General features: G+C 41.9%; 1 protein-coding gene across 1 annotated transcript; it reads left to right on the top strand.

Moving 5' to 3' along the window:
- Positions 1-217: 217 nt before the first annotated feature.
- Positions 218-19,985, top strand: LOC100936881 (uncharacterized). Its single transcript, XM_054528520.1, has 6 exons — positions 218-225; positions 716-790; positions 4,553-4,652; positions 13,657-13,854; positions 18,510-18,617; positions 19,433-19,985. The coding sequence occupies exons 1-6, from the start codon at positions 218-220 to the stop codon at positions 19,517-19,519; spliced, it is 576 nt and encodes a 191-aa protein (XP_054384495.1). The 3' UTR covers positions 19,520-19,985.
- Positions 19,986-21,546: the final 1,561 nt, after the last annotated feature.

Here is a 21,546-nt window from a genome sequence, read left to right on the forward strand (position 1 = left end):
TGCCTCAGCCTCCCAAGTAGCTGAGATTACAGGCATCCGCCATCACGCCTGGTTAATTTTTATTTTTTATAAAAATGGGGTTTCACCATGTTGGCTAGGCTGGTCTCAAACCCCTGACCTCAAGTGATCCACCTGCCTTGGCCTCCCAAAGTGCTGGGATTACAGAGCCGCTGTGCCTGGCCAACATGGGAGGTTTTTAAATGTCTGTGTTTCCGGAATGAACCGGTGAGTCTTTGAAGTCCTTGTATGAACAGGACTGGGCACAAGTCAACGAGAATAATTTGCAGGCATGCAAGCTGTTTGTATCCAGTGGATCAATAGCAACCTGTTTTAGCTTTCCATCTTTCTTTAAGGAAATGTCCTATCTCCAATACTACTGTGAAATTCTAGAGCATAAGAAGAGAATAAAGTCTTGATGTAGGGTTTGGTTGGTAGGCAGAGCTCCACCCCACCATCTCCTTGGTGACAGTGCCCCACTCGTGAGAAGGGTACTATTTCTTCCCTGGTGTTAGTGTTACCTAGTATAATGCCTATGTGACATAGCTGAATTTCTACCCTATCCTAACTCTGCTACTCTTTAAGGATGCCTGCAATAAAAAGTTCCCTTTGTAACCAGACTGGCTGAAACTGTTTAGAGCCAAGATAGCCAACCAAATGAGTTCAAGAAGACCTCAGGCTTCATTATCATCTCATTTCCATGCTAAAAAAACCCCAGCTCCCCAGAGCAATGGGAAATATTGGGCACTTCATCAGGCGAGTTCAGGTGCATTTCTAGAGATTGTCCAGGTGAGTCAAAGAGCAAATGCCATGAAGTAGCCTCAGCCCTTTGAGTCATGAACAACCATTTTTGAAATAATATTACATAGCTGTCAGAGTTTGAGCTGGGCAAGGGATTAGCCTTTTCTCTGACTTCACAATCAGATTAAGAGGAAATAAAGCCTCAGGACAAATTCTGCCATACACATGAGTATTCGATAATTAATACATATTATCAATAGGAACACAGCGGTCCATACATTCTGTAAACTGTACGATACCCAGATCTTCTATCCTTGTAAGTGATCCAACCACACATTCTGTAATGGTCTCTCAGGCTGCAAGAACAACATGACACAGCCTGGATGGATTAAACAACAGAAAGGTATTTCTCACAGTTCTGGAGGCTGGAGGTCAAAGATGAAGGTGTGGTGCTGGCTGGCTCAGTTTCTTCTGAGGTCCCTCTGCTTGGCGTGCAGATGCCACCTTCGCACCATGTCCCTGCTTGGTCTTTTTTCATTGTGCGCATCTCTCATGTCTCTTCTTCTTCTCCTAGGAACACAAATTAAACTGGATTAGGCTCCATTTTTAGGACCTCAGTTAATCTTCATTAGTTCTTTAAAGGCCCTATATCCAAGTACAGTCACATTGGAGGTTCAGACTTCAACACATGAGGCCTGGTGTGGTGGCTCATGCCTCTAATCCCAGCATTTTGGGAGGCCAAGGCGGGTGGATCACCTGAGTTCAGGAGTTCGAGACCAGCCTGGCCAGCATGGTGAAACCCCGCTTCTACTAAAAATACAAAAATTAGTTGGGTGTGGTGACACATGCCCGCAATCCCAGCTACTTGGGAGGCTAAGGCCAGAGACTCACTTGAACCTGGGAGGCAGAGGTTGCAATGAGTGGAGACCACCTCACTGCACTCCAGCCTGGGCAACAGAGCAAAACTCCATCTCAAACAACAACAACAATAACAACAACAACAGCAACAACAAAAAACAAAGACTTCAACACATGAGTCCTGGGGAACACAATTCAGTCCATAACACCTGCCCTAAAAGATGCCCATGAGACAGCTATGACAACATTCTAAAAGAAGAAATCTGTCACAGTTGGCATCTGGCAACCAGAATTTGCCATCTCAGTGACTGGATGGAGGGTGGGTTTAGGGGTTTGACTTCATGTGTTCTCCCTACAAGTATAGAGTATGGGGCTTATGAGATGGTGAGACCCTCTTTTGCAGGTATGGGGAGTGACTGATTCAGTTTATTCCATCTGCCTTTCTCGTCAATGAAAGCCCATTTTCTACATCCATGTTGCTAGAGAACACACCACTAAACTTTCCAAGGAAAAAGCATTTCTAGATGAATTACACTAGCTAGTGAGACCTCCAGTGTTGAGCAGACATAGAAAATGACAGCTGACAGGCTTTAGCGAGAACTTCTGGACTGTGGACTTTCTAATTAGGCATTCGCTAATCAATGCAGGAATGTGAGTGTTTGATTACTGAAACTGCTACCCCAGGAGGTGAATTAAAACTAATTACCTTCATAGAAGCAGAGAGTATAAGGATGGTTGCCAGGGGCCACAGGGAAAGGAAAATAGGGAGATATTGGTCAAAGGGTACAAAATCTCACTTATGCAGGATAAATAAGTTCTGGAGATCTATGTACTGCATTGTGACTATAGGTAATAATGCTGTATTATATACTAGAAATTTGCTAAGGATTGAAATATTAAATGCTCTCACTAAACACACACACACTCACATTATGTGAGATGAGATATGTTAAGTAGCTCGATTCTGGTAATTATTCCACAATGTATATGTATTTCCAAACATCATGTTGTACACCTTAAATGTCTACAATTTTATTTATCAATTGTATCTGAATAAAGATAGAAATTTAAATAAAATATATACTCTTTTATATCGCATTGTCAGAACTAAAGAAGAAAGGAGATTTCTGACATCATGACATGAATTGTTTCCGATGATGTCTAGATCTCCTCGCAATTCCAACATCAGCTCCACTTCCCTTGAGAAAAATAAACCAGAATCTTTGTTTGGCTGTAAAGTTTCTGACAGTCTGAAAAAGAAAGGACTATCTTATTAATAGCACCCAGAATTTTAGTTTTGCATATTACAAAAGGTGCCGAACACCCTAATCTCTCTTTTTATGTGGATTATGGAGCCAGGGAATTTGATACCCATTCTGAGAAATTGTGTAAAATTGAGTAATTCCAATTAGGTCTTTAAATTGAACAATGGTGACAACACCAGCTCTTTTTCCCTAGTAAAATAAACAAGGAAATATTTAAAGAAGGAGGATGCTTTTGTGGTAGGAGTTATTAAGAAATTATTTTAGGTGGATAGAGATAAAATGGGGTACTTGGGAAATTTTCATTTTTTTTTTCTTTTCTTTTCTTGTTTTTTATTTTTTTATTTTTTTGAGACACAGTTTCGTTCTAGTTGCTCAAGCTAGAGTGCAATGGCACAATCTCGGCTCACTGCAACCTCCGCCTCCCAGGTTCAAGTGATTCTCTTGCCTCAGCCTCCTGAGTAGCTGGGATTACAGGCATGCGCCACCACACCCGGCTAATTTTGTATTTTTAGTAGAGACGGTTTCTCCATGTTGGCTAGGCTGGTCTTGAACTCCTGACCTCGGGTGATCTGCGCACCTCGGCCTCCCAAAATGCTGGGATTACAGGCATGAGCCACCAGGCCTGGCCAGCAGGCCTAATTTCTTTTTTTTTTTAAATTTATTATTATTATTATTATTATTATACTTTACGTTTTATGGTACATGTGCGCAATGTGCAGGTAAGTTACGTATGTATACATGTGCCATGCTGGTGCACTGCACCCACTAACTCGTCATCTAGCATTAGGTATATCTCCCAATGCTATCCCTCCCCCCTCCCCCTCCCCCCACCCCACAACAGTCCCCGAAGTGTGATGTTCCCCTTCCTGTGTCCATGTGTTCTCATTGTTCAATTCCCACCTATGAGTGAGAATATGTGGTGTTTGGTTTTTATGACAAACCCACAGCCAATATCATACTGAATGGGCAAAAACCGGAAGCATTCCCTTTGAAAACTGGCACAAGACAGGGATGCCCTCTCTCACCACTTCTATTCAACATAGTGTTGGAAGTTCTGGCCAGGGCAATTAGGCAGGAGAAGGAAATAAAGGGTATTCAATTAGGAAAAGAGGAAGTCAAATTGTCCCTGTTTGCAGAAATTTTCATTTTTAAAGACATTTCCTGTCTAGCTGGAAAGCCCCAGCTGTTAGAGCCAGGTGGGCAACCTTTGATAAGCAAATGTGAGCCATTAGAAACTAGGTCCACCCACACATGGGGATTTCCACTGCCTTCTTGCCCTTGCCCCACATGTTCCTGGCAACATGGCCACCCCCACATAACCCCACCTGTGTAGAACATCATGGCGACCTGTATTTGCATATTAAAAGGCTAGGGTAGGAGGGTCAGTTTCTTCCAGGGCTACCTAAATGACATGCCTAGTGAAACCTATCCCCTAAGCCCTATGAAAATCAGACACTGCCTCCTCCAGCCTCTACATATACCTGGCCAGTATCCACCCCACTTCGGGTTTCCTCTTTTGGCTTTGGAGAACCCCCTCTCTGTCTCTGTATGGGGGAGCTTCTTCCTTTTGTCTTCTCTCTTCCTTCTTGCCTATTAAACTCTCTGCTCCTTAAAACTACTCCACGTGTGTCCCTGTCATTTTCTTCTAATTTGACTTGAGACGCAGAACCTGGTGTTCCTCCACTAATCAGAGCGGTATCACTTTCATGGGCTGATAACAAGAATAGAGAACCATCCATATCCACAAGCGGCAGAACCTCTTCCAGCAAAACTGTGGTGCCTCACCCAAAGGTAATTAGTGGCTATCGGGGCAGACAATTGTTGTTGATGTTCATGTCTCAACTCATTTGTTGGGCTCACAGTACCAAATTTTATTTTGATTTAGTTATTTTTATTACATGGGGATTTGAATGAGGCTTTCCTTCCGACCAATTAGAGCATCAAAAACCCACCCTCTTCCCTGCTGCTGTCATTAGGAACCAGGAGGCACATGACTGGGGCTTCTCCAATCCTCTTCACTCCATCCATCTGACCATGGTGACCACCGTTAAGTGTTGGGATTTTGAATAGGTTGAGCTGATTATTATGAATTTTCGATAGGTGGAGTTGATTATTAGTGTGAGTTCTGGGACTCCTAAGTAATTATCAGATAAAGATATTACATTTTTTCCTCAGGTATCAGTAACATATGGATCATAGACGCCTGAGATGGTGAGTGGAATCTGAAAATAAAATCTAATATTTACCAAAGTCACAGAGAAGGAGAAAGAGACTGGATACAGTATTCCGGCCCCTGAGTCTAGTCAGTCAGTTCTACTCTTGGGCTTTGTAGTTCTATTTATCAGTGAATTCTTCTGTTTTGTTGAAACCAGTTTGAGCAGGACTTTCAGAAACCTGCACCCTAAAGAGCATCAGCTGGCACAGAGATCTTGGCTGAACCCACTGCTGTGTTTGTGAATGAGAGTGGGCACATGGAGAGGGCAGCCCACTGGGCAGGTGTGTCTCACATCACTGGGGAGCCCTTTTCATTCAAAGATGATCAGCTTATAAAAGACCAGTGATGGAAAGTCCCAGGCAGGGCTCCCAGGACCTACAGCAGGGGCCAGCCAAGAATGGCCAGCCATCTCTCTACTGGGTCAGAAAGAAATAATGAAAGGGGCTGAACTTGGCCATGTGAGCTGTCCAGCATGGACGCCAGACCAGAGCAAAATCCAGATTCAGACAGCTGCTCCCTATAGCAGGGGAAACCCCAAACACAGACAAGACAAAGCAACAGAGCAACTTCCTTACCCAGACCACTGGCAGTCCCAATCCTTCTCCATCCCTCAGGTTGCTTGGTTACTGGACATTCACTTTGACTATGCTCCATTCGAGAATGTTAGAATGAAAATTTAGGTAAATGGTGAAGGAATTCAAGGAAAAGAAAATGCACCCACCATGTTTATGTTACAATATCATGCTGGACCAGACATTTTCTCATTCAAGGATGAGCAAGGGGTCCTTGATCCCAGAGCCCCCAAGATGGTGGCAGCCACTTCCAAGATGGTGGCAAGCCTCGTGTTCTCTGACCTGGGGTTCTTGGCCTCACGGATTCCAAGGAATGGAATCTTGGGCCATGCAGTGAGTGTTATAGCTCTATTAGAAGCCGTGGGTCATGGAAGAGAACCATGGAACCCAGTAACTAGTGTTTAGCTCGATTAGGATGAACCCGGGCACTTAGCCATGCAGGAATAATGGCAAGCCTTTAGCGCAATCGGGAGTGGCAACGGGTGCCTTGCTGGATCAGGAGCACAGGGGACGCCCTGCTGGATCCGGAGGGATGGAAGTCAGTGGTGGGTCTGCCACGGCAGCCAACAGCAGTGGTGGATGGCGAGCAAAAGCTCAGCTTGAGCTGTAACAAACACAGACCTGAAGAATGCAGTTGCAAGATTTAATAGAGTGAAAACAGAGCTCCCATAAAATGGGAGGGGACCCAAAAAGGGTTGCCATTGCCAGCTGGAATGCCTGGGTTTATATCCCGATCATTGTCCCGCCCGCTGTGCTCTCAGGCAATAGATGATTGGCTATTTCTTTACCTCCTGTTTTTGCCTAATTAGCATTTTAGTGAACTCTCTTTACTATCTGATTGGTCAGGTGTGAGCTAAGTTGCAAGCCCCGTGTTTAAAGGTGGATGCAGTCACCTTCCCAGCTAGGCTTAGGGATTCTTAGTTGGCCTGGGAAATCCAGCTAGTCCTGTCTCTCAAATGGATGTGGGCCATGAAAAAGTTTCACCAACATCATAGGAAGGAAAATATACAGCCTTAAGATGCAATGGGAGATATTTTAACAAGGATTTTTACTAAAGGGAACTTCTTTTTTCCTTTTGTATAAAATTTCTGTGAACCCAGAAAATCTGAGACAGGTCTCAGTTAATTTACAAAGTTTATTTTGCCAAGGTTGAAGACACGCTGGTGACAGCCTCAGGAAGTCCTGATGACATGTGCCCAAGGTGGTCGGGGTACAGCTTAGTTTTACACATTTTAGGGAGACATGAGATGTCAATCAATATATGTAAGAAGTACATTAAATCCATCCAGAAAGACAGAGACAATTCAAAGCAAGCTTCCCCCTCTCACACTGAGAGCTTTCAGGTCACAGGTAGGTGAGAGACAAATGGTTGCATTCTTCTGGGTTTCTGATAAGTTTTTCCAAAGGAGGCAATCAGATATGCATCTATCTCTGTGAGCAGAGGGGTGACTTTGAACAGAATGGGAGGCAGGTTTGCCTTAAGCAGTTCCCAGCTTGAAAGGGCCCAAGATATTTCCTTTCACATTTCTTAGACAGCCCAGACTTTATACCCACAAATAGGCTGGCCCTGTGGGCAGAGGTAAGAGAGTTTTCTTTCTTTTCACTGAGGCACCTGAGCAGCTTAGCTGTAAATATTGTCTTTGGCCCTCATCTATTTTGGAACTGAAGGAATTAAGGAGAGAAACCTGGGAAAAAATTTAAGAAGCTGAAAACAGTAAGTTGAGTGACAGTACTCAATTTCTCCCATCTCCTGTGTGTATTATTAAAGTAAAAGGTTGAGGTAGATGAAAGCGTTCACTCTGGCCCAGAAACTCCCCTGCTTTTGTGATAGTGAATAAGTCTCATGAGATCATATAGTTTTATAAAGAGGAGTTCCCCTGCACACGCTTTCTCCTGCTTGCTGCCATGTAAGACGTGCCTTTCACCTTCTGCCATGATTCTGAGGCCTTTCCAGCCATGTGGAACTGTGAGTCCATTATCCTCTTTTTCTTTATAAATTACCCAGTCTTGAGTATGTCTTTATTAGCAGCATGAGAAGAGACTAATACATCCCCTCCACCCCCTCTGCTGCCTCATTTTTCACCAATATCCTGTCTTGAAGCCTTCACAAAGTATAAAATTGATTCCTCCAAAGGCATGGGTTATATACACCATGTAGCTAAGAGAAGGTAGGGAGGAGAGTATTTTCTCACAAATTAGCACATCCCAGAAAACACGTGGAAGAAATGAATCCAGAGATACCCAGAACATCTGCAGTGAAGCTTGTTTAGAAACTTAATCACGAAAGTTCTCCATGGAAAGAATTTCTGGAGTCAGGCAGGCATTTATTTTTTTCCTCCCTGTAATTGTGCCTCTTATTCCAGAGACAAACGGAATTTTTCTTTGGGGTTCTAAGGCCAAAGTGAACTCTGTGCCTTAGGATCAGGCATTGCCATTAATGTCAGCAGCAAAGATGGATTTATTATTAATGCTCCCATAGATACTTAAAATTCAGAAGTCAGAAACCAAAGAGGACCCTTAAAAAATCTCCATGCTGTCAAGCCAGCACTTAGACATTTTCCCTCTTTGGTTACCATCGTGGAAATGAAAAAAATAAAAATAAAAATCTCAAAATAGCTACAAAATTGGATCTGCTCAAAATATCAATAATTCACATTAAAAATGGATTCCGGAAGTCAACTTCTGATTATTAAGGTGGCTTATTTCATCCTGGTGTACGCTTTCTCCCATTTGTTTTTCTTCTTTTTTCTTTTCCTGCTCTCTTCAAGGCCTGACACAAAGCTCTGTCATAATCGGTAACTGTTTTTCTGCGTGAGAGTACTTTAATCCTTTTCTGTGCAACCACGCTTAAGTCTTTGGCAGTTAATTAGCAATTCAGATGCAGACCACCCAATTCAGATGCAGACTCAGCGTGGAATAGGTGCTCCATGAATATGAACTGTTATTACATACACATGCATGCTTTAAGAAATAGCCAGTTCTTGATCAGCACGGTGGCTCACGCCTGTAATCCCAGCACTTTGGGAGGCCAAGGTGGGTGGATTACAAGGTCAAAAGATTGAGACCCTTCTGGCTAACATGGTGAAACCCCATCTCTACTAAAAATACAAAAATTACCTGGGCGTAGTGGCTCGTGCTTGTAGTCCCAGCTACTCGGGAGGCTGAGGCAGGAGAATTGCTTGAACTGGGGAGGTGGAGGTGCAGTGAGCTGAGATTGCACCATTGCACTCCAGTCTGGGTGACAGAGTGAGACTCTGTCTCAAAAATAAATAAATAAAATAAAGAACTAGAAGAGCACCTGTTCAAGGGGTGAAACACACAAAGCACGATGCCTATCCAGAGTCCACAGTTATGAGGCTCTGTTATTATTCTTCATGATAGTCCTAACACCAGCTTATTTTTTAACCATGCTCGGAAACAAGTTGCCAGCTCTTTAGCATGGCGGCAATACCCTCCATGCTAACACCTGCCCATTTATCCATGAGTAGGTGTGACTCTTCTATTTTCCTGCTTACTCCTTTTAATCCCAAAATTTGGGACAATTCAGGTTCTGCCTGAGGCCATGCCGTTCCATGCCTTGTCTGGAAGCCACTCCTACTGTTGTCTTTGGGACACTGTTACCCTACAGGGCCTCAATCAAGACTCTTAGGAGGTCCTTGGTGCCTACCTGCCCAGGGCAGGGACCACCAACCCCTTCTGAGAACTGCCACAGTGCTGCTTTCTAACATGTTTACACTAGCTCCTCACAGTGTGCTGTGATTGTTGGGTGAAAGCTCTGCTTCTCATAGTGAATGTGTGCCATCTGCAAGGGGTATGCTCATGCCTTTCTTATCTTTGGATCCTTAGCAAACAGCAGCATCTGCCTGCCTCCAGTAGACACTCAAAGGCTTGTTGAGTGGACTTACATTGAAATCTAATAGTCTCCAACTTTCTGTTTGATCCTACTCCAAGGCTTTTTTCTCCTTTTTCTTAGCAGTGTTAGAAATGCTTGTTCCCTGATGTTGCAAAGAAATAGCACTTGAACATAAATTTAATTTTCTTAGCAAGGCCATTTTTTCACTTTCTGCAGAAAGAGTACACTCGCCAGCAATTTTGCCATGATAGTATGCTGAACAAAGGAGACAGGGTCATTTATAACCTGACGTGTCCACCCTACTGCTATGTCCATTTTCTATTGGCTGCAATAGGACTTCTGATTCTGTATTTGTCCTGATTAGCTAGCAACTTAGAACTTTTTAAAAGAGGCAAAGGCAGAGGAGAACAAAGGAAGGCGGAAGTAACTTGTGGAATGCTGAGAAAGGTAAAAACACCTCCAAATAAGGAAGAGGAACAGGCTGTGACCTAATGCTTGCTTGGTCCAGTATAAGCATGCCAGGGGAAATATTTAGGCTAAATTGTGGGACCTAAGAACATAAAGTACATTGATTTCTTTATTACAGCTAGCAGATATTTAAGAATGTTAGCACAGGTCTTTGAATAAATTTTGCTTCTAAGATAAGTTACTATTTATTCCTAGTTAGATGGGGAGGAAAGTCTCTTTGAAGAGGAACCTCTACTTTAGTTTTTATAGCAGCGTGCACCACATCCTTCCTCTGACCCCATGGAGGAACCTGGCCCAACCTGGACAATCTTAGCTGTCTGTTCCCCCAGGATAGATTCGGGATAGGCATGGAAACCAGGCCAGGCCTTTCTGAGACTCTCTCTAGGTTTTTAAAGTTTGAAACTAGAGTAAATTCAGCCTTGCCATCAGAGACAAAGGCTGGAGAGAGAGATGAGTGCTGTTTAATCTTATGGAGAAGACTTTGTTGTGGTAACAAAGGAGTCCAAACCAAGACCAGACAAGCTGAGATCACCAGGAAGGGAGAGGAAGACACTGGCTTCGTTCCAGTCTTTGGGACTCAGGGCCCTGCCTTCCCCACCTCCACACCCAACATCCAGCCTCCCAGAAACAGCCCCAGACAACTTCTGCTCTGAGCTGGTTCCTGCTGCAATTCTGTCACTTAAGATGAAAAAAAAAAAATCCTACATGATAAGATAAAACTCAGCCAACAACTTTCAGTGTTTACAATCTTAAAGGCATTGTTCTTTATTACTATTCTTTTTATTCTTCCTCCGGATCATGTATTTAGTAAATCTCCCCTCCCCTGAGCCCCACTGCTCATAAAAGCTGAACCTAGGATGTGGATCCAGAAGCATTCTTTTCAATGCAGGGTAGTTTTCTATTCACCAAGTTGACCCTCTTGTCACAGTCTGAAGCCTGAAAGTAAAATGTAAAAAGTATTTGAAACTGACTTGTAGGAAGCTGAGGGAGATATTAATATACATCAGACTTCTTAGTATCTTCAAAATGTTTTAAGGGGAATTTTCTTTGTATTAAGCCAGAGGGATTATGTTTTTACTGTAAAAAAGAATTAGATTAATGAAATCATTTACACAAATGCTTTGAACTTTAAACAACATGTGTTAAGTAAGCTGAAGTCATAATTATATTTCTTAAAGAAAGTGATTCACACAATATTTTGTAAGTATTTGTTAATAGGAGGAATGGAAACACAAGAAAATCACTAGCAACAGGTACACTGAATATACAATTTGTGGGATATCATTAAAATGCAATTATTTTGTCGCCCTGAGCCCTTAAATTTTCTCCAATAAGTTAATCCTTCCTGTAAATGGACGAAAATTTCAGCTAGCCCAGGACTTTCCACCACCTCTCTTAGGGTTAATAATAATCCTGTGTTCCCCTAAAAGTTGCAAACAGTCTAAATTAGAATAATCAACTCAAAATGTTACAGAAAATTTCAAATACAATTCTACATTAAATTATTTCTTTTCCCAGCTCAGACTGGAAGACTTTGATGGGAAACGGTGGGAAAAGTTTCTCTTCTCTCTCCCCTCTCTTCTTTCCAGGGTTTCTAATCTTTCCAGGGTTGGTGAGGGGAAGGGAGAGGAAAGGGAAGAAAGGACACCAAAGAGACGGGAGAGATTGTAACATACTGTCTTCAGCTGGCTTGAGGTCTCTGGTCTGGTGGAAGTTTCAGTCTGATTCATTCTCTGTAGACCTTCATGGGCTCCTGGAAGGTACCCTGTAGGGCACGCAGATGGCGATCCCCCTGAGCAATGCATAGTGTGCTTCTGCCGACCCCTCCTGAACCTCCACAACTGCTTGTATTTGTTCATCCACCCCACTCAGACTCTGCCCAGGCCCTATTGCAAGGCCGGTTCTCTGCATGGCTAGAGTGACCACAGGGTTCTGATTGCCTGGCTTATCTACCAGCCTTGTCTATTTTTTATGCATAATTATCAATAGCAAACATGCTCATGTTCAAACACATCTCTCTTTGGACAATAAATGCCAAATGTCATAGTCAGCCCAGGACTTACACATTTCTGGTGCACAGGACATGAAGCCTCCTTCCTCCAGTACCTTCTGACAGCCCAGGTCCCTTCTAGGATTAGAAGCACTTTCCAGCTCTGATGTCCTACAGGAAACCAGCCCTTTCTGAGCCTCACACATCCTAAGCAGGACTCAGATCCCAGACCACAGTGCCCATGAGTTTCAAGATTGCCTTTAAACACAAAGATGTCTCTTCACCAAGCTCTGTCCAAAGAAATTTTTTCTTGCTCGCTTCTCTTGACACTTCTCTGCTGTGGAAAAGGGTGAGATCCTTTAAGCATTAAAGAACCACTTTTCAAAGATTCTGTTTGAAAATCTGCCTTTTGATTTTGTACCTGATTTTGGAATTCTTGATGCTTTTAAAAAAAACTTAAATGTTAATACCTTGCTTCACATGGTTTTGTAGCGTAAAAGGATAATTAAAGCACCAGCATTAAAACTCAGTCTTTATCAAGGTGTTGTCTATGATCTCCTTAATCTTCACAAGATAATCTAGGATTGTCTGCCGAGGTTAACAGTGGAACCTAATGGAGTCAACCCTGCAGGCAAGAAGGAACACGTGTGGCTTCTCCAATATGCCCGATTCATGATGAGGACTGGACAGCTTCTTACCTGTCTGTGTGTTGTTTTCTGTTTCATTAAATTTTTGGTCTAACTCAGTGACTTTCAACACTTTGAGAGGCATAGTTATTACTTAAAAGGATTACGTACACAAATACATGCATACGCTATAATTTACCATTGATTTAAAGGAATTTCAAGAGGAGTTTTGACCTCAAATAATTTTCCTCTTATACGCTAAATGTGGAAATGAGATATGTATTTAACATATAATTACATTTTGCCAGATGTATGAAATCTGTGAAAATATTCTAAAATAAATGAAATGCCACCCCTTCATTTGTACTAAAATGTATTTTAGTCTGATGAGAGTGAAGACTATACAAAGGACTGATGATTCAAAGCACTATGATTATTACAATTATAATTTTAAAAGCAAATATCTATCAAGCTATGATAATACATAAATTTTCTAACTTATTTGTCTATATGAGCTCACTTTTTAATAACTCGTTTTTGCTTTATTCTACAGTTTGCAGACAACTCCAAACTCCACACTTGGGTTTTCTCTTCTGCGTTTGTTATTCTTTAAATATCTACATTAACAGAGACAATTTCTCCCCAAAGAGATGCTGTTTCCCAATAGCACATGCAGGTGGACCCTCACCTGGCACACACAGGCCCTTCTGGCCCTCCAGCACTGGTATCTGGGCTCTACCATTTGATTGCACCCGTGTCTGTCTGTGCTGGGGCTCTGTCCTGGTTCTGTCACCCCTGAGGTGTCCTTAGGGCACAGGGATGCCAAAGAGCCCCATGTGATCTGTCAGCTCTGAGTAAACTCAAGAGGCTCCTTGGGGTTCTGAGCTGAGGGCCAAGGCAGCCCATGTCTGGGCTTCATTACAAAGAAAAGTGGCAATCAATGGGCAATGCCCATTAGGAGTTTTTGGAAAGGGAATCTGGGGGGACAAACCCAGAAAGGCATGAGGCGCACGGTCCATCCCTGCCTTAGATGGCTGCTTTGCTATCGGGCTGCACTGCCTCACCGGCCAGGTGGCCGAGGAGGCCGTCGGAGGACCACAAAGCTGCAAGTGGCTTTTCTGGGGCCTGCAGGGAACAGTTGGAGGATGCTTGGAAGGGCACCCACACCGGGTCTCACAGGAGTCTGCACCTACAGGTCACGCTGACATTAGCCCCTCATCCTCTGGAGTTCATCTCATCCAGGCGAAGACAGCTCGCTGGCCTCAGAGGGTGAGATGCAACTGGAGGGTAAAAACATTTTTACGGGGCATGGACACAAAAGTGGCCTTTACTTCTGGGTAAGCTTTTAAAACTTCCCATCTACACGAAAAGTGTACTTTCTATGTGCCACCAAGAAACCTAAACTAAGTAAAAGGTGTCTCACTTTAATCAAGTTCCAGAATGCGACAGCTCTGAAAAGCACTGTCGCAGCAGGAGATTCGAGGGTGCATGCAAAGCCATGTTTCTAGAAAATACCAAAGGAAACAGACACAACTCCAATGTGGACTCCCACTTCCCTGCACTACTGCTCCATCCCCAGGGTGGAGGCCACATTGTCCAGCTGGCTGCGGGAACCTCATCATGCTCCTTGAGTGTGTGCAGCAGGTGTCTGCTGAAGTCCACACTCTGCCTGTAGGTTTTGGATGCTTTCTTCAGGATCCTCTCCATTTGTTCTCCTGCAGATTCTTGAAGGCCACCTGGGCTGGGGTCCACTTGTCCTGGCCACACTGCTTCTGCTCCTTAATCTTTTTGCTCATTCCATCACTTGAGTTTCACTGTGTCTTGGTCTTTCTTTTTCTTATTCTGCTTGGTTATGCTTAGCTCTGTGATGCTTTTAAGCTTCAGGGGTCCTTTTTGGACCTGCTCGTGGGCCACCGTGACATCTGCCTGCAGTTCTGTGGGTAGACTGTGTATTAGCTCATGTAATCCTCCTAACAACATTATGGGGTAAGTACTATTATGCTCTCTATTTGTACAGGTGAGAAAACCGTACTACAGAAAGGTGAGCACCTTGCCCAAAGTTATGCAGAAAGTGAAAAAAACAAGAATTCTAACCCAGACAAGTAAGTTGTATAAGCAAATGCAGCTAATAGAGATGCCAACCAGGTGTTCAAAGGGTTATAGTTACCTCTGGAAGTGAGGTGAGGCTGTGTAATAGCTAAGACGTGAACCTGGTTCTCCAGGGTAGAGACAAGAGGCAACAAGAGAAGGGACTCTGCAAAGAAACCAGCAGCAATAGGTTGGGAACACAGGGATGGAGAGCAGCCACAAGTTTACTTTGGTTGAATTTGGAAAGTCTGTGCATAGAAAGATGCAGGTCCCACTGGGCATGGTGGCTCACACCTGTAATCCCAGCACTTTGGGAGGCCAAGGCAGGTGGATCACTTGAGCCCAGGAGTTTGAGACCATCCTGGGCAACATGGTGAGACCCCGTATCTACAAAAACTACAAAAATTAGCTGGGCAAGGTGGCATGCACCTGTGGTCCCAGCCACTTGGGAGGGTGAGGTGGAAGAATTGCTTGAGCCCAGGAGGTGGAGGTTACAGTGAGCCATGATCATGCCACTGTACTCTAGCCTCAGCAACAGAGTGAGACTCTGTCTCGGGAGAAAGAGGGAAGGAAAGAAGGGAGAGAGGGAGGGAGGTAGGGAAGGAAAGAAAGAAAGAAGGAAGGAAGGAAGGAGAAAGAAAGAAGAAAGAAGGAAGGAAGGAAGAAAGGAAGAAAGGAAGGAAGAAAGAAAGGAAGAAAGAAAGAAAGGAAGGAAGAAAGAAAAAGAAAGAAAGAAAGAAAGAAAAGAAAGAAAGAAAGGAAGAAAGAAAGGAAGAAAGAAAGAAAGAAAGAAAGAAAGAAAAAGAAAGAAAGAATCATGCAGCTCCCTTATTCCCCAGACATTCACTGAGCACTTAGTGTGTCATATGCAGGCTTTTAGGCTTAGGGTCCTGGGCAATGACACAGACAAGACAAACAGAGTCTCCTCCTTCATGGAACTTACATGAGTGGGACGGGCAACAAACAAATGATCCAGGCAATTTCAGATAGCGATGAGTGGAGAGCACTAAGCAGAATGATCTGAGTTTGCAACGGGCATTGCAATGCCTGCTGGGCTCCTGACCCCTCAGGACCTTTCCACTGGCTGCTCTCGAAGGCTGAAAAACCTTTGCCCTGTTGCTGCAGGGCCAGATTCTCTTCGTGCAGGATTCCTTTGGCTAAACTGTCACCTTGTCAAAGAGGTCTGATGCCAACTAAAAGTTCTCTGTTACTGGGTGTGCAGAGAGAAGCCTATTGTGGCTGTAAGGATGGGTGAAGGAGAAGGGCACGAAGCGGACAGCAGAAGCAGGAGCTGTCACACAGGCCTGGCACATCGTGGTGGAGAGTTTGGATTTCGTTCTAAGCAAAATGGGAAGTCATTTTGCTTCTAAGCACAAGAACAGCATGATTGAATTTATGCTTTAAATTAGCTACTTTGCCTGCCCAGTTTCTCAACTACATAGTCGATAGATATACAGATGTATAGACAGGTAGGTTGGTAGGTAGACAGACAGACAGACAGGCAGGCAGACAGAAAGACAGGCAGACAGATAGATGTATATGTAGGTAGATAGGTAGATAGAAAGACAGAGAGATGAATAGGTAGGAAGGCAGTTAGATAGATACATAGATACATAGACAGGTGTATAGGTAGGCAGGTAGATAGAGAGAGAGATATATAGGTAGGTAAGTAGATAGATAGATGTATAGACAGATAGATACATAGATAGATATAGAGATAGATAGATAGATAGATAGATAGATAGATAGATAGATAGATAGATAGATAAATGTCTATAGGTAGGCAGTTAGATAGGTAGATGGATGCACAAATGGATGGACAGATGGATGGAGGGATGGAGGGATATATAGACAGACAGATTGATATAGATAGATTTCTGAATATAGATACTTATCTGTCTCTCTCTAGCTAGAGATAAAATAGACAAGTGGCTTGATGCATCAGTAGCATTGAAAGACATCTCAAATGTGGCCTTACTTCAAGGTGATGGAATTTCTTTTTAAGCTCAGCTTCTACTTCCCTTCTGAGGAAGTTCATGCCAGGGAGCTGCTGCAATAGATGTGACTTTAATCTCTAATATCCCAATAATGTAAATACACTGATCAGCTCAGCAGGATTTAAGGTGAGATCTCTACTCAAGAAGAATTATGAAAATCATTTTAAATTCTTTAGCCGTCAATTTCACTGCCAGTCAAACTCCATCCTCAGAGGTGAAAAAAATGTCCAACAGGTAGTTTTGAAGTGGCGAAACTGCACTATTTCTATATTTACAACCAAACCACATTTGAAAGGATGTTTTTGGCTCCAAAATCCTTTTTTGGCTCTGTCCACCATTGAGGCCATAACAGGATTTATGAAGTGGAGAACCAAAAAACTTACATAGATGGAGAAATATAGATTTAGATACAGATGTAGAATATATAAAGTAGATATAGCTGTAGAATACACAAACACAAATATGAATGAAGGTATAAATACAGAAAAGGTATGCATGTAGATGTAGAAGACAGACACAGGATGGATAGGCAGGTAAATTGATAGATGATAGATGATAGATAGGTTGATAGATAGATAGATAGATAGATAGATGATAGATAGATAGATAGATATAGAGATGTGAATGTATAGAAGAGACGTAAATGTAGATATAGAATGGATGTCATTTTTGTGCTTATGAAACCAGCCATTCACCTGCCCCTTTATCTGCCCCTAAAAGTGCAATATTAGGGAGTATATAAATATTGTAAATAAAGCAGATGAAAGTAGAAAGATATTAAAATCTCAGAGGCAATCACCAACTGCTAAAAGATTCTCAATGGAAAAAAAAATCCTAAGACAATAAGCTGTGTTTTGCATTAAATTAGCTGGTTAAATTAGCCTGAAAAATTTACAAACCTCACCCACCCATCTTAGAAAGAATACTCCATAGAGATATTTGGTTACTACCTGTTTCCAACTCATTTTCCTGGGTCAGAAATTGATTTCTAATTTTAAGAATTGACGTCTCTATAGGAAGGTCCATGTCACATTAATTCATGCTGCAACTTGTAGAGATTTCTTCTCCTTGGCACGTGAGCCATTTAGACTCTTTTTTCAGAGAGGAGCCTGCAAACTAAAAAAGATATGCATAAGTGTTCCTGGCATTTCACATGAATTCTCTTGCAAACATTTTGCTGTATGTGTTCTGGGTGTATTGTTATCTACTTGGAGAGTTTAAAAAGTATTAGTAGAAAACATATGTATTTCTAACAGATACCCAAATGTCAAGCCTTGAGGTGAATGTGTACAGAATTGTGTATTTTTGAGGCACTATCATACTTACTCAGTATAGATCTGTGGCTTGCTGGAAAAAAAAATTCATGGATAGCCAGTTCTCTAAATTGTCCTTATAGGGATGTCCACTGGATGAATGCAGAATGTTCTAAAGAATAGAAATTAGGCGACAAAACTTGATAGAGAAACTTGGATTAAGAGAATACTCAGAAAACGCAAAAGAGAAGAAAGCGCTGTTAGAAGTGATATGAGGCAGGCTTTAAAGGGAAATTTTTCTGGAACAAAAATCCATGCTCTGGAAGTCAGACGGTGTAACTGAAGATGAAATAGCCATTTGGAGAAAATCGGAATTAGAGACTGGTATTATTTGTTTTAGACAATATTTATCTATTTATTTTTTCTATTAATTTGAGTGAATTGAGGAGAATAATATTGATTTTTTTACATGTGTTCTGTCCATGTAGACCTTGAGGCTTAAAGAGACAAGGCTTGCTTAAAGTCACACAGATAGTAAGAGGCAGAGAAGAAATCTCACCTTGAGTTGTTTGATTTCAATGCCTAGGTCTCATCCGCTGAGCAGTGCCTCCTCCCGATTCAGCATGTCCCTGGTGCTGACTTTCTGCATGTGTTCACTTTGAGGATGCATTGTGGGCCTGCAAGAAATGCAAAGGTATAGTGTCAGCTCTTCAGCATCTTATAGTCAGGTTTGGGGTCAAAAGCCCAGAAAGGTACAGGCCCTGAAAACAGGTATCAAACAATGCCAAAGTGAGATTCCAAAGCAGAGTTTTTATGAGCACACCATAGACTGTCTTAATATTCAGGGCTTTAGGAAATGAATCATATGCAGAAACATCTTAGTCTAAAATAAACTCCTTTTTCAGACCCAGGAATAAAGACTTTGCTATTTCTGTCAATAGAAATTAATTTATATCTGTCTGAGAATTCAGAAGCTGGTGAAGCACTGAATTTGCAGTAATAGGGAGCTCTTATAAATCACCAACTATCATTAATCAACACTAATTCTTTGCTATTTATATTTTTATTTCAAAGGGCAAATGCATTTTAAAGTGGTATAATGCATTTTATTCTATATCTAGAATATGATTTTTAAGCTTCCCTTAAGATATCTTTACTTTTCAAATTAACTGTATCAAACTGATAGCTCATCAGATCTAATTAATTATTTTATGTGTCTGGTATCTAGTAGGTGTTTAATACATGTCTGTTGAAGAAATTTATTCAACAAATTTTTCTTGTTCACCGTCTATGTACTAGGCATTCTTATACATGTTGGAGATACAGCAAAAAATAAACAACAAAGTTCCTTAGAGTTGATAATATAATGGAAGAGGCTATAAACAATTAATGGATTATCAGGTTGTGATGAGTGTGGCGATGTATATCAAACAAGGCAAGGACAATAGAGAGTGAGGGGAAGTGCTTGCACTTGATTTAGTTTACACACAGAAGGCGCCTGTCCCTCAGGTGATGTTTGAACTCCTGAAGAACATGAGTGAGAAAGGCGTGGGTCATCTGGGGAAAACAACTTTCTGCAGAGGGAATAGCAAGTGAAAAGGTCCTAAGGAAGGAGGATGCTTGGTGTGCTTGAGGAGCAGAAAAGACGCCAGAAAAGGAAGAAAGAGGGAAGGAAGAATGAAGGAGATGTTGATTGCAATCTTGTACATTTGTATAGAATGCTACGGTTGGCTTGCTCCTGAGGCCTTTCTTCAGGAGTGAGGAGGGGGAGTGATGGCACATCTGAAAAATCTTTCCTACATACCTTGGGATGTCTTTACCCCTTCTGGCTTTTGAATTATATCACTTAGGATACATTGACTACAAGACATGGCACACCTAACAAACAGGTTAATGACAGTTATGATTACTGGGTACTTAACAGTAAATGCAAAGGCAGGTCAATGCAAGTTGTGTCCACAGATCTCTGGCGTCTTCAGGAAACCAGACTTTCCTTTCCAATTGGGGTATTTTGGGATTCTGGCTTTCTATTCACTCTTGTCTCTTCATGATCAAACGTGGCTGCTGAGATATCAGATATGGTGCCCACACCTGACAACTTCCAATCTGTAGTGAGAGCAGCGCAAAAATATTTTCCTCATGCAGCTCTCTCACTCTCTATTTTTTTTTTTTTTTTTTCTGGACAGGGTCTTGCTCTCCTACCCAGGATGGAGTGTGTAATTACACAAACTCCGGGGCTCAAGCAGACTTCCTGCCTTAGTTTCCCAAGTAGCTGGGACTACAGGCATGCACCACCATGTCCACTTAACTATTTTGGTATTTTTTCTGTAGAGACAGGGGTCTCGCTATGTTGCCCAGAATGGTATTGAGCTCCTGATCTCAAGCAATCCTTCCGCTCAGCCTCCTGAAGCACTGAGATTACAGATAGGAGCCACCGTGACCAGGCATCTCTCTCTTTTTAAAGAGAGACAACTATTTCCCAGAAGTAGCTAGCACACCTTCTTTTATTACTTTTTGGCAAGTCAGCCAAGAGAAAAATGGCAAATAAAATGGTATTCCACTGATCAGTTTACTGCAGTTATAATTATTGATTTAACCCATAATTCAGGCCCTTACACTGTGTCTAGTACTTTTCTAAGCACTTTATATATAACGTTATTTATTTCACACTACATCACCATCAGGTAGGAACTGTTATTATCTCAATTTTGCAGGTGACAAAACGAAACACAAAGAGTTTAAATATCTTACTAATAAGAGAAGAAAATAGGTAAGATTCAGGATATCTGTCTCCAGATGAGAGTGCCACAGAGGATGTCAACTCCCTTTAGGAACAGAGTTCAATGATCAATGGGATAAAAGCATCTACATTCATTTCATAGAGGCCACATTTCCAAGAAAAAATAACATAGAAGGCAATATGTTAGCCCAAATAATCAGCAGAAAAGGAGAAAACATTATTCTTTATAACATTAACATTACAATATGTTAATTAACATTGTTAAAATACTTCGGAAAATTATTAGGCAGTGCCTACTAAAGCTGAATATATGTATACCTGACAACCAACATTTCATCCTTACATATTTGCCAACATGAATGAGAACATACGTTCGCTAAAAGACACATTCTAAGATTGGCTTATTAATTAGTTATAAGTCATTGCAAAATCAAATGCTTTGAAAACTGCAATTTTCTTGCACAGAATAAGAAATCAGGCAGTGAAATACTGAAAAACTTTTAAAAATAATGTATGTCTGTTTGTCATTGTATGCAGGTACCAAACTGTATGTAGTGTGCCTTCTAATGACCAATTTAATCTCCATGGGTTATACTAAAAGTTGAAAGCAAAGGAAACACAAATCAAAATTTTAGTTTATAATCTTTACCAATGGAAGGTGTATATTTCACTGTCCATTATGTTGCCCTGTTCAGTGGAAGATACTTGAATTACTTTACTGTTAGAGTAAGATTAATTAGTACAATGAATTTATCCACAATTATCAGTGTTACTTTTCAGAAATCTTTCACTTTTTGTTGCAGCTGGTTGAGGCTTTATTAAATTCAAATTCAAACTGTTAAATCGAGGCTCTCAGACTCCTGCTGCCTGGCCAGTGGAGAAA

Source organism: Pongo abelii, chromosome 10 (assembly GCF_028885655.2).
Source record: "Pongo abelii isolate AG06213 chromosome 10, NHGRI_mPonAbe1-v2.0_pri, whole genome shotgun sequence".
Classification (NCBI taxonomy): Eukaryota; Metazoa; Chordata; class Mammalia; order Primates; family Hominidae; genus Pongo; species Pongo abelii.